Source organism: Lonchura striata, chromosome 28, assembly GCF_050655825.1.
Source record: "Lonchura striata isolate lonStrDom1 chromosome 28, ASM5065582v1, whole genome shotgun sequence".
NCBI classification, from domain to species: Eukaryota; Metazoa; Chordata; class Aves; order Passeriformes; family Estrildidae; genus Lonchura; species Lonchura striata.
The window spans coordinates 6,346,491-6,359,315 of NC_140730.1; the positions used below are offsets into that span (position 1 = coordinate 6,346,491).

Here is a 12,825-nt window from a genome sequence, read left to right on the forward strand (position 1 = left end):
GCCCTTTTCACAAGGAGCCTTTGGCTTTGTCCCTTCCCGGGGGAGGCTGGGCCCCGGCAGCCTCATGTTTCGTCCCCACGCTGTGTGTGACTGTCCCCTGTTGTCCCAGCAGAGCTATGGCGAGGGCCCCCACTACGGCGAGCACCGGGAGCTGCCATCCCACAACAGCATCTCCTCGTCACCCTTCCTGGGAGCTGGACTCGTGGGTGAGTGCCTGCAGCTGCCTGGAGGTCCCCAGCGCAGGGACACGTGCTGGGGGATTGCTGTTCCCTGGGCTGGACCTGCTCCAGGTGTTCCCAGGTTGTCCAGGGAAGTGGCACCCAGAGGGTTCCAGCTGTGCCAGCTGTGCCAGCTGTTTTATGTGTGTGGTTATGTTTCTCTGCTTTATGGTAGCACCCCAAGGCAGGGGTGCCCGCTCCAGGTCGATGCCCCCCAGGATGGGCTGAGTGTGTTCCTGGGAGCTGGGAATTAGGGTGGGAGTGGTGCTTATTGTTAAGGATTTATTAAGGACTTGGGATGACCCTGCTTGAGTGGGGAGGTGGCACCAGCTGATCCCACTGGGTGACTGTGATGTGCTGGTGGCTGTGTCACTTCCCAGAGAGCTGGGGGTGCTGCCTTTGCTGCAGTGGGGTTTGGAGGAGCCTCTTCCCAAATCCTGGCAGGCTCCAGCAGCCTTGTCTGGCCCCTCCGTCCCCAGCTGCAGGCAGGCAGTGTGAGGAGCTCACAGGGAAGGTGATCCCGCATGGCCAGATGTGTGTGACCATTCACTCAGTCACCTCTCCCAGCTCAGGGGTGGGAGGAGAGATTAAGAGCAGAAAATATCCCTCCTGGAGGGCTTAGAGAGCTCTAATGGCATTAGGTCAGGAATTGGGGTTAGTCCTCCCCATCTTTGCCCACGCAGGGGTGGTTAAAACACTCCAGCACATGGGGAAGGAGCGAGGCCAGGGCAGGGCTTGCTGGTGGTTGGAAGGGAGGAGTAAGAAAAGGGAATCGTGTTTGAAGCAGAAATCCCCCCAACACAAAATCGCCCCTGTGGATGTGGTGGCAAAGGGGAAGAGCAGAGCAGGGTCGTGCTGGCTACACATTGGCCCCTCCTGGCCTGGGTCAGGGCTTGGGGCTCGCTGTGAGCTCTGCTTCCCCCTTTCCCCTTTGGGAAACACGTTTGGGTGTCCCTTGGGATCTGTGCAGGGGGAACAGCTTTTCCGAGCAGCTCCCCCTGTCCCTCTGCAAGGGAGGATCTTCCTTCTCCCTCTCTGCCCCAGGAGGATGTAAGTGGAGCACAGAGAAGGTTTTGGGTAGGACGGGGGAGCCTTGCTGCAGCTCAGCAGGGCTTGGAGGGGATGTGCGTGGGGGGACCCATCCCAGCCCATCCCACCCCTGGGGCCAAGGCAGCCCTGAGAGTTTCCAGCTGAGAAGGAGCTGCCCGGGGAGGAGCACGGAGGTTCCCCTTTGATGTGTGCGGGGAAGACGCCTTGGCTGCCTCCCGGGGCCGGGGCTCCTGCCAGCCCCACGGCTCCTGGGGCCTCCGTGGCTGATGTCCCCTGGCTCTGGGGCCGAGCACCGGCCCTGGGGCCACACTCTGGCCCCAGGCTCAAGGGGCTGCACCTCCCCAGGGGGGTCAGGGCAGCACCAGGAGCTCCACCACTGAAATAGGGAACAGGCAGGGGGGAAGGGTTCCTCACATTTCCAACTCCCTTTTGTTTCTACAACTGAACGTGGTTCAAGTAGAAAGCATCCATTCTGGGAGCAGCTTCCAAAATACATGAATGACTTTTCATTGTAGAATCAAAGAATTATGGAGTGTTTTGGGCAGGAAGGGACCTCAAAGCCCATCCAGTGCCACCTCTGCCATGGCAGGGACACCTTCCACTGTCCCAGGCTGCTCCCAGCCCTGTCCAGCCTGGCCTTGGGCACTGCCAGGGAACAATTCCTGCCCAATCTCCCATATAAACCTCTTTGCTCATGTGCCTGGAAGTAAGGACATGGGGAAGAGCAGGAGTGGGATTTTCTCCTCCTCTTTTCCAAGCTGTTTCTGAAAACTTTTAGAGTGGCAAAACTCAAAGGGATAAATGAGAGGACAGTCAGGAAAATAAAATAATGCTTCTGTAAAAGCAGAGGGAAAATGGGAGGGAAAGTGGAGTTTTGGAAATGTGTCCCTCTGTCTGCCAGGCCCTGGTTGCCAGCAAGGTGCCCCTCAGGGTGGGAAGTTCATGTTAATGAGGTGGTTGAGTGGAACCAGGGAATTTCAAAATCTGAGGAGGCGGAGGGAGCAGATGAGGGTGAACATGTTGTGGCTGTTGATTGATGAAAGGTGTGTAAAACATCTAAGCCCTTTTCCAATATTAGAATTTTTATATCTTTACTACTCAACCTCTATTTATTCAAGGAGGACCAGGAACTGTGGGAAGAGCCATTTTGGGAGCAGCCTGGATGCTCTCTGTTGGCTGTGGTGGGTTGGGCCAGTAGAGTGGGAGGCTGAGCTGAAAGGGCCCCCCAAAGTCAGCGCTGGGGCTCTGAGCAGTCAGGGTGGTGATGGCTCCTCCTGGGACCCCCATCCTTTGGATTTTGTGTTCCTGCAGTCTGTGCATGTCCCAGAGCCAGGCTACAGCCCCCTGTCCCCTGAGGGAGGGCTTTAGGGGCAGGGAGCACCTTTCCCCAGCAAAGGGACACTACAGCAGCAGCACTTGTTGGAGAAATTGAGCAAATGGTGATTTTTTTTCCTCAATTTTCCACATGGAAAGGGAGGCTGTGCTCTGACCAGTCTTTGGTGGGCTGAGGAGCTGCTGCCAGCCTGAGCTTTGAAGCAGTGACCACATCCCTTCCAGGGTGGAGCCTTCCCCTGTCCCTGCAGGCTGGTGGCAATTTGGGGCCCAGGAGATCCCTAGGGGGATCCCAGATGCAGCCAGTCCTCACCCTCCTGCACAAGTCCTGTCACACTCAGACTGATCTGACGGGAGCAGGGAGCGAGGAGAGGAACTGGGAATCTGCAGGGTGGAGTGGCCCTTTGGGTAAGGGAGCAGTGGAATGTGTCCTCCAGATTTCTGCCCAGTGTGTCTCTGTGCTGGGAGCTGGTGTCACAGACTCCACCAGCAGCAAACTCGGTGGGAAAGGCAGGGCTGGAGGGATCTGGCCCAGGAGAGAAGGAAAGCAGGTCTGAGTTGGAGGGGAGCAAGACATTGCCAGCACATCCCTGAAACCCCTGCAGGCTGTGTCCCTGCCCTTTGTTCCTGTCCTGGTTGGGCCCTTTGGTGTCACCCCAGCCCAAGCTCTCCTCCCCAGCCCAGGGTCCCCTCCCAGGGGCAGTGAGGAAGGGGCTGCTCAGCTCTGGGGTGGAGCTGGGGGAGTACAAAGCTCTGATTTAATCCCTGTTCTGCCCTGCAGTGGCCCCAGGGAGGGACGGTCACTGCTCCTCACCCCAGTGCAGCCAGTCCCGGGGTGGTGACCTTGTGGATCACAGGGTGCACACCTGATCCAAAAGCAGTTTGAAAGGAAAAACAGTGATTTCTGTCATGGATGTTCTTTGGATGAACGTGGGGCATGAAGAGCTTGGCTTTAGGAGGTGCCTTCAGCACAGAGGTGAGAGGGGCTGCACTGACACAGCCCCTGGGGGAGATGTTCCCCTCATCCAGGCTCCCACAGGGCTGTGGGTGATGCCACTCCTGCTCTCACTAAAGGTGCAGTGTGGGGGGAATCCTCAATTACTTACCTCAGCCACAGCTTCAGCTCCACAGGTGATGGGGAAAATCAGAGCTTCTGCAGGACAGACTGGGCAGGAACCTCTAGGCTGTGTTGCACTGGATGAAATTACCTGAATTGGTCAAAAGAATAAGAAAACAAATTAGGAAGTGTCCCAAGGAGGGGCACGGAGCTGGGGAAGGTCTGAGGAGCAGCTGAGGGCGCTTGGCTCGTTCAGCTGGAGCACAGGAGATGAGGGGAGGCTCCTCGGGGCTGCAGCTCCTCCCGAGGGGAGGCAGAGGGGCAGGGGCTGAGCTCTGCTCTGGGACAGCTCCTGGAGCCCAGCGAGGGCTGGAGCTGTGCCAGGCCTTGGCATGGAGCTCAGGGAAAGGTTCTTCCCCCCGAGGGTGCTGGCACTGCCCAGGCTCCCCAGGGAATGGTCCCGGCCCCGAGGCTGCCAGAGCTGCAGGAGCGTTTGGACAGCGCTCTCAGGGCTGGGCAGGGTGGGGCTGTTGGGGGGTCTGGGCAGGGACAGGGGCTGGGCTGATGATCCCTGGGGGTCCATTCTAACTCAGGATATTCCAGGATTCTGTGTTTCTAAACCCTTGAATGGAAACTCATCAGTGCTCTGAATGAGAAGCATCCCAGGTTGCTGGGTGGGGGGCTTTGAACCAGGTGAGCAGGTGCAGAACCAATGTCTGAGCCCTCCATTGCTCCCTCCTCCAGGTTTTCCAGCTTTGAGCCTTTGGTGCTGCTGCTGGAGGACAGGGAACGTCCTGGGGAGTTCTGAGCTGCCCAGCCTGGGGTGGGGAGGGGTGACAGGAGCAGCCCTGACTGTCCCAGGTCCGTGCCAGGACACCACACAGTGACACGCCAGCTCAGCTCATCCCAGAGGATGAGGAGGGCGAGGAGGGCTTTTCTAAGTCACCAATTTCACAATTTACCGTTCATCTTCAGCAGGGACAGGCGGGGAGTGGGGTGGTTAAACGGCGAGGAAACTGATAAGCCATAACAGATTTCTTTCTAGTAATTATTTCTAGTAATTAGCTGCCTTTCAGAGCAGTGTTCCTAATCGGGTGGGTATTGTCAGTGCCTGTAGACTCGGGTCTTCCTGGACAATGGGTTTAATCAGGGGGTTGCTGCTGCTCCTGTTTTTTTAACTTCTTTTTTTCTTCCCCGTTTTTAATCCCTGGCTGTGTTTTGCCTCCCCTTTTCCCCCAGGCCAGAATTCTAATGGAATTCTAATGGAATTAGCAGTGTGGGGCTGGGGGAGGTGCATGGTGGGTGGTAGCTGTGCTGGGGCTGGGGTGATGTGGGGGCACTGGTTCTTCCAGTGGGTGCTGGAAAAACTTGTAGGCAGCATTTAAATATTTTTTCTTGGGCTGTCAAGTGCAGACCCAGGAGTTGGACTTCAGTGATCCCTGTGGATCCCTTCCAACTCAGGCTGTTCTGTGATTCTGTGGTCTGTGAAATGGCAAACCCATGAGTTTATGTAAAAGCAGTTTGCTCCAGTGGAGGTGAGATGCTGCCATGATCCAGAGTGCCAAAGCCAATCCCTGACACTGCCAGAGCGGGTGAGAACCTCTGGGAAGAGCAGTTTTTATTTTTCCACCTCATCTCCAAGCTCAGAAGCAGATGTGCACTTGGGAGGAGCAGCACAAACGGCGTGGGGGGCTCCTCTGGAAAAGCCCTGGGTGAAGGCAGGGCTGGGGGAGGCTCCCCAGAGCCCCACACAGCCAGATCCTGCAAGAGGAAACATGCTGGGAGAGGAGAGAGGCTGGGAAAGGCTCCTTAGGCAGGGCTGCAGGCAGCACAGGCAGATGAGGGGCAGAAGGAGCTGGCAGGGGGAAAGGCAGGAGGGGGATGCCAGAAAGATCTGGAAATGCTGAATGCTCTCAGCCAGTGTCTGGCTGCACTGACTCGAGGTGCCTCCACTGTGCTTCACCTCCTTTCCAAAGGAATCCCCTTTCCTTTTCGAGGGATTTATTCCCACTATCTCCTCCTCTTCCTCCCACGTTCATCTGCAGGATTTCAGTCATTCTGCTGGGACCAAGATGGGGTTTGGGACAATTCCTGGTGGGTTTTTCCCAAGTTACTGAGACTCTTCTCCATCCTGCTCCTTGTCTCCTTCCTGGGGCTTTTCCACCTTTCTTGGTTGGTGCCCTGGGCTGTGGCTGCCAAGGGGTGACAGGGTTGGTTGCCACCTGTGCCATCTGCATGCCCACAGAAACAGCTCCTTCTGCTGGCAAGGTCAGCCTTTCCTTGCCCAGCTTGTGCACCTTTTGAATTTCAGCAGGTTTAGGTACATTCCAATGCAGAAAAGTTTGCTGTTCTTTCTTCTGCCTTCTTTTCATAGACACTTAAATGTAAAATCTTTGTTGCTGAGTTTTTTGCTGTTTTTTCCCTTGTTATGTGATGATGGAGGGTGCAGGAGGTGGGGCTGGCCAGGGCTGCCTTCTCTTTCCTAATGTCCCCCATCCCATGGGACACCCACAGACCCAAGGGTGCAGCAGATGCTGAGTGAAGAATGAGAGACATCCAGAGAAGGTTGTGGGTTTGGAGCAGTGCAGAGCTGGCAGTGGCTGGAATATCCTGAGTGGGAAGGGATCCTCAGGGATCATCAGCCCAGCCCTGTCCCTGCCCAGACCCCCCAACAGCCCCACCCTGCCCAGCCCTGAGAGCGCTGTCCAAACGCTCCTGCAGCTCTGGCAGCCTCGGGGCCGGGACCATTCCCTGGGGAGCCTGGGCAGTGCCAGCACCCTCGGGGGGAAGAACCTTTCCCTGAGCTCCATGCCAAGGCCTAGCACAGCTCCAGCCCTCGCTGGGCTCCAGGAGCTGTCCCAGAGCAGAGCTCAGCCCCTGCCCCTCTGCCTCCCCTCGGGAGGAGCTGCAGCCCCGAGGAGCCTCCCCTCATCTCCTGTGCTCCAGCTGAACGAGCCAAGTGCCCTCAGCCGCTCCTCAGACCTTCCCCAGCTCCGTGTCCCTCCTTGGGACACTCTCCAACAGCTTTGGGCCCTTCTGACCTTGTGGTGCCCAAAGTGCCCCAGCACTGGAGCTGAGGCTGCCCCAGGGCAGAGCAGAGTGGGACAATCCCTCCCTGGCCTGCTGCCCCCAGGACAGGGCGGCCCTTTGGGCTGCCAGGACTCAGCGGTGCCTCAGATCCAACTTGCCACTGACCAGGACCCCCAGGTCCCTTCCCACGGTGCTGCTCTCCAGCCTCTCATTCCCAGCCTGTCCCTGCATCCCGGGCTGCCCCATCCCTGGGCAGGATCTGACTCTTGGCCTTTTAAACTTCACATGGCTGGGGATTGCCCAGTGTCCCTTCACCTTCTCACACATGTCCAGGAGTCCCCTGGTTCAGCTCAAGTTCTCTGGTAATGGCAGAGGCTGCTGGATGGGGTTTGAGCACCCTGGCACAGTGAAGGTGCCCCTGCCCATGGCAGGGGTGGAACTGGGTGAGCTTTAGGGTCCCTTCAACCCAAACCATTCTGTGATTCCCCACTGCAGTCACACATGGAAACAGCAATGTGTTATCAGATGGGAGACCTGGCTGTTGCTGTCCAGCCCACCCCCCTGGCATTACCCTGGAGTAATCAGAACCTGCCTGATGCCACAACCTGCTGTGTCCTTTGTGCCCGTGGCTGGTGCTGTGGTGGATCGAGCTCTTAAGCTCTTTTAGAAATTAGGTCATTTAGGAGATCCATCCTCTGACATTTTGACCTTGGTTTACTTAACGTTTAAGCCTCTGAAAGGAAATGGCAGCAGCACCCAGGCCCGGCTGTCACTGGATGGAGGGAGAGGGGGAGGCTGCAGGAATGGGGGTCTGGGGCCTGGGGGTCATAGTGGGAGAATCCACTCTTAAAGTTTTTGGGTTGAGTACAAGACCTCCATGGTAAGGTTGCAAAATGAGCAGCCTCTTCTCTCTTCCCATCTGGCACAGGGTGCCCAGAGCAGCTGTGGCTGCCCCTGGATCCCTGGCAGTGCCCAAGGCCAGGCTGGACAGGGCTGGGAGCAGCCTGGGACAGTGGGAGGTGTCCCTGCCGTGGCAGGGGCTTGGAATGAGATGAGCTTTAAGATCCCTTTCAACCCAACCCACTCTGGCATTCTCTGGGCCCTGTGCTTCAGAGGGGATGTTTTGAGGCATTTTGCTTCCCCTCCCCTCTTCATCTGCTCCTCAGAACCTCTCAGTGGTGTGGGGAGGGTCCTGCCAGCCCCAGCATTGCCCAGTGCATTAACCTGCATCTCAGTGGCCTTGGGGCTGGCTTCAGGCAAAGTAGATTGGCAAAAGCCTGCCCCTCCCAATGTTGCTCACTAAGCTAAGCAGAGGCAGGATGTGATCTGTGATCCCCTTTCCAGGACGGGGGTGGGGGCTGGTGGAGTGCCTGTTCCCCACTAGAAGTGTCGGGTTTTGCTTTAGAGGGATGGAGAGAATCCCACAGGACACTGTTGTGCCTCCAGCTGCTGCAGCACAGCACAGAACCATTCCCTTCCTGCCTTCCTTGAGTCTTTGCTGTCCTGGCACCGCTGGGTGCTGCTGGCTGGGGCAGTGACCATGAGGCAGGAGAGTGCCAGGATGTTTTGGAGAGGGAGCATCCCAGCAGGTATCTGGGCTCCATTTTTTTTTTTTTTGGCTCTTCAAAACTTGATTTTCAGCTGCATGTGTGCATGGTGAGGTGGTTGTGAGAGAAGCCCTCATTGATGCTGAGTGCCATGACAAGGAGGAATGGCTTCTCACTGCCAGAGGGCAGGGATGGATGGGAGATTGGGCAGGAATTTTGCCCTGGCAGGGTGAGCAGGCTATGGCACAGGGTGCCCAGAGCAGCTGTGGCTGCCCCTGGATCCCTGGCAGTGCCCAAGGCCAGGCTGGACAGGGCTGGGAGCAGCCTGGGACAGTGGAAGGTGTCCCTGCCATGGCAGGGGTGGCACTGGATGGGCTTTATGGTCCTTTGCAAACCAAATCCTTCTGGGAACCTGTAGCTTCACAGGGACACTGCTGGCACAGGGCTGTGCCCGCACAGATCCCAGCTGGCTGTGGGGAGCTGCAGGTTCTGGGAAGTTGAGCCTCCCCCAGGAGAGAGGAAGAAGGTGCCCAGTGCCCTGTGTGGAGCAGGAGCTCATCTCCCGTTTGCTGGGATTGTGTTTCCTGTTGTCTGGGAAGCACCCCTGGGTCTGCTCCCTTGTCCTGCCCTTGCTCTGCTCACCTCTGCCCCTGCCAAGCCCAGCTGGCCGGGTCTCAGTGTCTGCAGGGAGCTTTTGGCTCAGGCTGGCACTGCCAGTTTCCATGGCCACCAGCACTTCCCTGTGCTGCTGCAGCTCCCATTTAGTGATTTTGGACCTGCTCTCTGTGAGCTTAAAGCAGCTCCTGCTTCAGCACAAGCTTTTCAGGTTGTCCCTTCATGGGAGGGCAGGGTGAGCTGCCTCATGGCAACAGAATCCTTGGCAGGATCCAGGTGCCTGGGGGCAAAAAAAAAAACCCACTTCCCTCTTACCCCAAACCTTGTCTTTTCTCCTTCTGCAGGGAAGAGCAGTGAAAGAGCCTCATACTCCACGTTTGGAAGAGACACAGGGATGCCAGGACTAAACCAGGTAATGATAAAATGCAGTGAGATTTTCTGTTTCATTTACTGGCTCCTGAGACTGAGAGTCTGGTAATGAAAACCAGCCTAGATTTACATCTCAGCTCCATTCAGGGGTCCTGGGAAGCCTCTGCTCTGCTCCAAAACCACTGTGGAGTGTTGGGGATTCATACTGGTGTGTGCTGCTGGCTCAGAAGAGTTGTCAGAGGGTAGAAAATTATGGTTGTAGAAGCTTCTCACTTCCTTCCCAATCTTCTCCAGCCTCACTCGTTTTGTTATTGTTACTCCTGGTTTGTATTTGATCAGCCCTGACCCAGCCACGCTGCCTTGCTGGGGAGTTCCAGGGAGTCAGATCCAAGCAACACCTTTCCCTGTGCCAGGCTGGCTGTGGGCAGGGGAATGTTCCAGAGGCTCCTTCCCCCTCCACTGCCTGCCCTGGCCTTTCCCTCTCCTTCTGCAGCAGTGTGTCCCAGCTGCAGCATCATTTGAGTGACTGTCAGGTGGAGCTTTGGTTTTATGGTGGGGCTGTTGATGCAGGACCTGCAGCAGGAGCTCTCTGTCCAGCCCTGGGGCAGCATCAGGACATGGAGCTGCTGGAGCCCCTCTGCCATGGAGCCAGGCTGGGAGAGATGGGGGTGCTCCCCTGGAGAGGAGAAGCTCCAGGGAGAGCTCAGAGCCCCTGGCAGGGCCTGAAGGGGCTCCAGGAGAGCTGGAGAGGGACTGGGGACAAGGCCTGGAGGGACAGGACACAGGGAATGGCTCCCAGTGCCAGAGGGCAGGGCTGGATGGGAGATTGGGCAGGAATTGTTCCTGGCAGGGTGGGCAGGCCCTGGCACAGGGTGCCCACCCTGGATCCCTGGCAGTGCCCAAGGCCAGGCTGGGCAGGGCTGGGAGCAGCCTGGGACAGTGGAAGGTGTCCCTGCCGTGGCAGGGTGGTACTGGATGGGCTTTAAGGTCTCCCAACCCAAATCCTTCTGGGTCTCCATGATCTCCACAATCCTGGAAGGGGCCCAGCATACCAGAGCCAGCTCTTGCAGACACAGCCCAGCCCTGTTGGGTCACCCCATGTGAACCCCGGGGCTCTGCTGGGGCAACAACTTTGCTTCCTGTGGGGAATACCACAGGCGTCAATCCGAGCCTGGCACACAGTGGAGCAGCCCTGAGATAACCTCCCCTGCTGCCAGCAGCATCCAGAAATAGTTTTTTGGGAAGGAGTGAGCACCTCCCTTTGATGTGTGGCTCCAAGTGCCCCCTCAGTGCCCGGCGTGGCCCTGGGGAAGCAGTCCCAGCACCGGAGCCAAGGGAGGAGCTTTTGGCCGGACAGCTTTTATTTTGTCCATGTACACACACACATATTACATGTTTTAATTTTACACAAATTTGTCATAATTTCCTCCTCTCTGAAGTGAGGATGTTTCCTTTGCTGGAGCAGCTGTGCTGGCTGTGCCAGAGTGGATTTCATTTACCACTGAAGCTGCTCAAAGAAAAGCGGGCCCGGTGCCAAGTGTTGCTTTTGGATGTGATGGTTTTGCTGGGCTTTCGTGGAGGAGGGGGAATATAAGGTAACAGAAATGGGGGGGCAAATGGCTGGAGAGGCCCCGGGAGAGGCGGGCACAGGGCTGGGGATCGGGTGGCAAATCCCACTTGATGTGGAGAGGAGACAAAACCCCCTTGTGGGGGGTTGGGGGAGGCCAATGGAGCCTCTGTGGCCCCCGGAGCAGTTGTTGCTTCTGGCTCCAGTTTGGGGGGAGTGAGGGGGGTTGATTTTTGTTTTGTTTGTGAAAACATGAAAAATTGTCTGTTGGAGATGCCCTGGATGGGGATCAAGTTCTTGCCAAAAGTGCCCTGCTCTGGTAGGGTAGAGCTGGCAGGGCATTTCCCCTTTGTTTAACCCTGAACCTTCTCCAGGGGCATCCCCAGGGAGAGGAAACGGGAAGAAAACCCCTTTCTCTGGCCATTGCCTCCAAGTCCCAGTGTGTCTCCTGCCTGCAGGAGGAGCAGGGCAGCAGCTCCCGGGATCCCTCCGGGTGCTTTCCTTGGCCACGCACGGAGCGGGTCCGGAGCAGAGGAAACCTGAGCAGTGGAACAGATTGCAGGAATGTCACCAGCTGTGAACACACGAGCTCCTCTTTCCCTCCCTGACCCCTTTCTGGAGGAGACAGAGTTTGAAAGCAAAGGTTTTTCTTTCCTGTTTCTCAAAAGCCTGAAATCTTCCTTTATTTCCATGTGTTGCCCTCGGAAGATGGGTCAAAGCTGAGCTTTTGGGACTTGAGGGCCCTTTGGCAGCCCTGTGCAACTCCATGTAAATACTCTGAACTTCCTCCCGAGGTGAGAGGGGCAGTGCTGGAGGAGAGACTCATTCCCAGGAGGGAGCACCCTGGGCTCTGGCTCTGCTGCTTCCCAGCGTGCCCAAGGTCAGCCGGGATAAACAAAGGGAGGAGTTTCCTGGCTTTACAAAGAGGGATTTGGCTTTTCCCTGATAAAACTCGGGAGAAAACCACCCTGGGCAGTGGCAGAGCCATTCCAGGGCACTGGCCACAACATGGGCTGGTGACATCGGGCTCAAGCTGTCCTCCTGGGCATCAAGGTGAGCATGGGACCATGCTGGTCCTACCAAGGCACCTGCAAGGTGACTGTGGGACTGCGATGTCCCCCACCATGGCACCTGCTGGTTTGCATCCCTGGTTTGCAGTGGTTCCTTGCTGGGGTCCAGCAGGAAAGCACAAGCTGAAAGCCTCTTTTGTTCTTCCACACCTATTCCCCTACCTCCACCCCCATATTTACGGATTTGCTTTCCCTCCTGGCCCCTTGACTCGTGTTTATTTTTCCCCTCAGCTGAATTGGTGTGAAGGTGGCTCAAAGCAGCTCTGTTCTCTCCCAGCGAGTCATTTTCCAGTGTAATTCCATGGAAGGCCTTTTCTCTCTCCTTGTTTGCAGCCTGGTTTCCTGCCCAGCGAGATGGGAATCGCCAGCCCGAGCACTCTTTCCCCCACGGGGGGCAAAGGGGGGTCTCAGTATTTTTCTTACCCCAACAATCCTCGCAGGAGAGGTGCTGAGAGCAGCATAGGTGAGTGACTGCGTGTCCCCCGGGTGCCACCATGCCACCTGGGCAGGTGCCCTCGTCAGATCTGCCTTTGGGAATGAGGACATTGATGCTGGAAATGAGGGAATGATGTTGACATCTCTGCCCTGGCATGAATTTGGCATTTCCTCTTTTTTGGGGAGGCAATGCATATAAATATCTCTTTTGTATATAGAGAGAGAGATCTAACCTCAAAAAAGGGGTGCTCAGAATCAGGTTTCCCTCTTTCTGGAAAATGCCAGATTAGCTGAAAGCAGCAAATTGCTTGAGGTTCTTGTAAAAACACCTCCAGCCACGCTGCACATCACTCGTCCTTCCTGGCAAAGCCTGGGCTGTTTGTGTGGCTGGTGGCCCCCTGGAGCTGCAGCAGGCAGGGCTGGCAGGAGGTGCTGGAGCTGTGCCTGGGACTCGGGGAATGTTTGCTCCAGGAGCTCCCCCTGCCCGCCCCACTGTTCCCAAGCAGGGCTTGCCCATGTCTGGATGGACCTGGGA

The 12,825-nt window shown here is 56.9% G+C and overlaps 1 protein-coding gene across 17 annotated transcripts in view; it reads left to right on the forward strand.

The window, feature by feature from the left end:
• Positions 1–12,825, forward strand: part of TCF3 (transcription factor 3) — an 84,393-nt gene that overhangs the window by 44,687 nt on the left and 26,881 nt on the right. For 9 of the 17 annotated variants that reach the window (XR_014950300.1, XM_085562624.1, XM_085562626.1 and 6 more), the window contains 3 exons: positions 110–206; positions 9,194–9,261; positions 12,189–12,318. Coding sequence is in view for 16 of the 17 variants with exons in the window: in XM_085562624.1 (XP_085418750.1) it covers positions 110–206; positions 9,194–9,261; positions 12,189–12,318 (295 nt within the window). In the remaining variant the exon portion in view is untranslated. The remainder of the gene's footprint in view (positions 1–109; positions 207–9,193; positions 9,262–12,188; positions 12,319–12,825) is intronic. The other 8 variants (XM_085562625.1, XM_085562629.1, XM_021528224.3 and 5 more) reach the window with 2 other exon arrangements.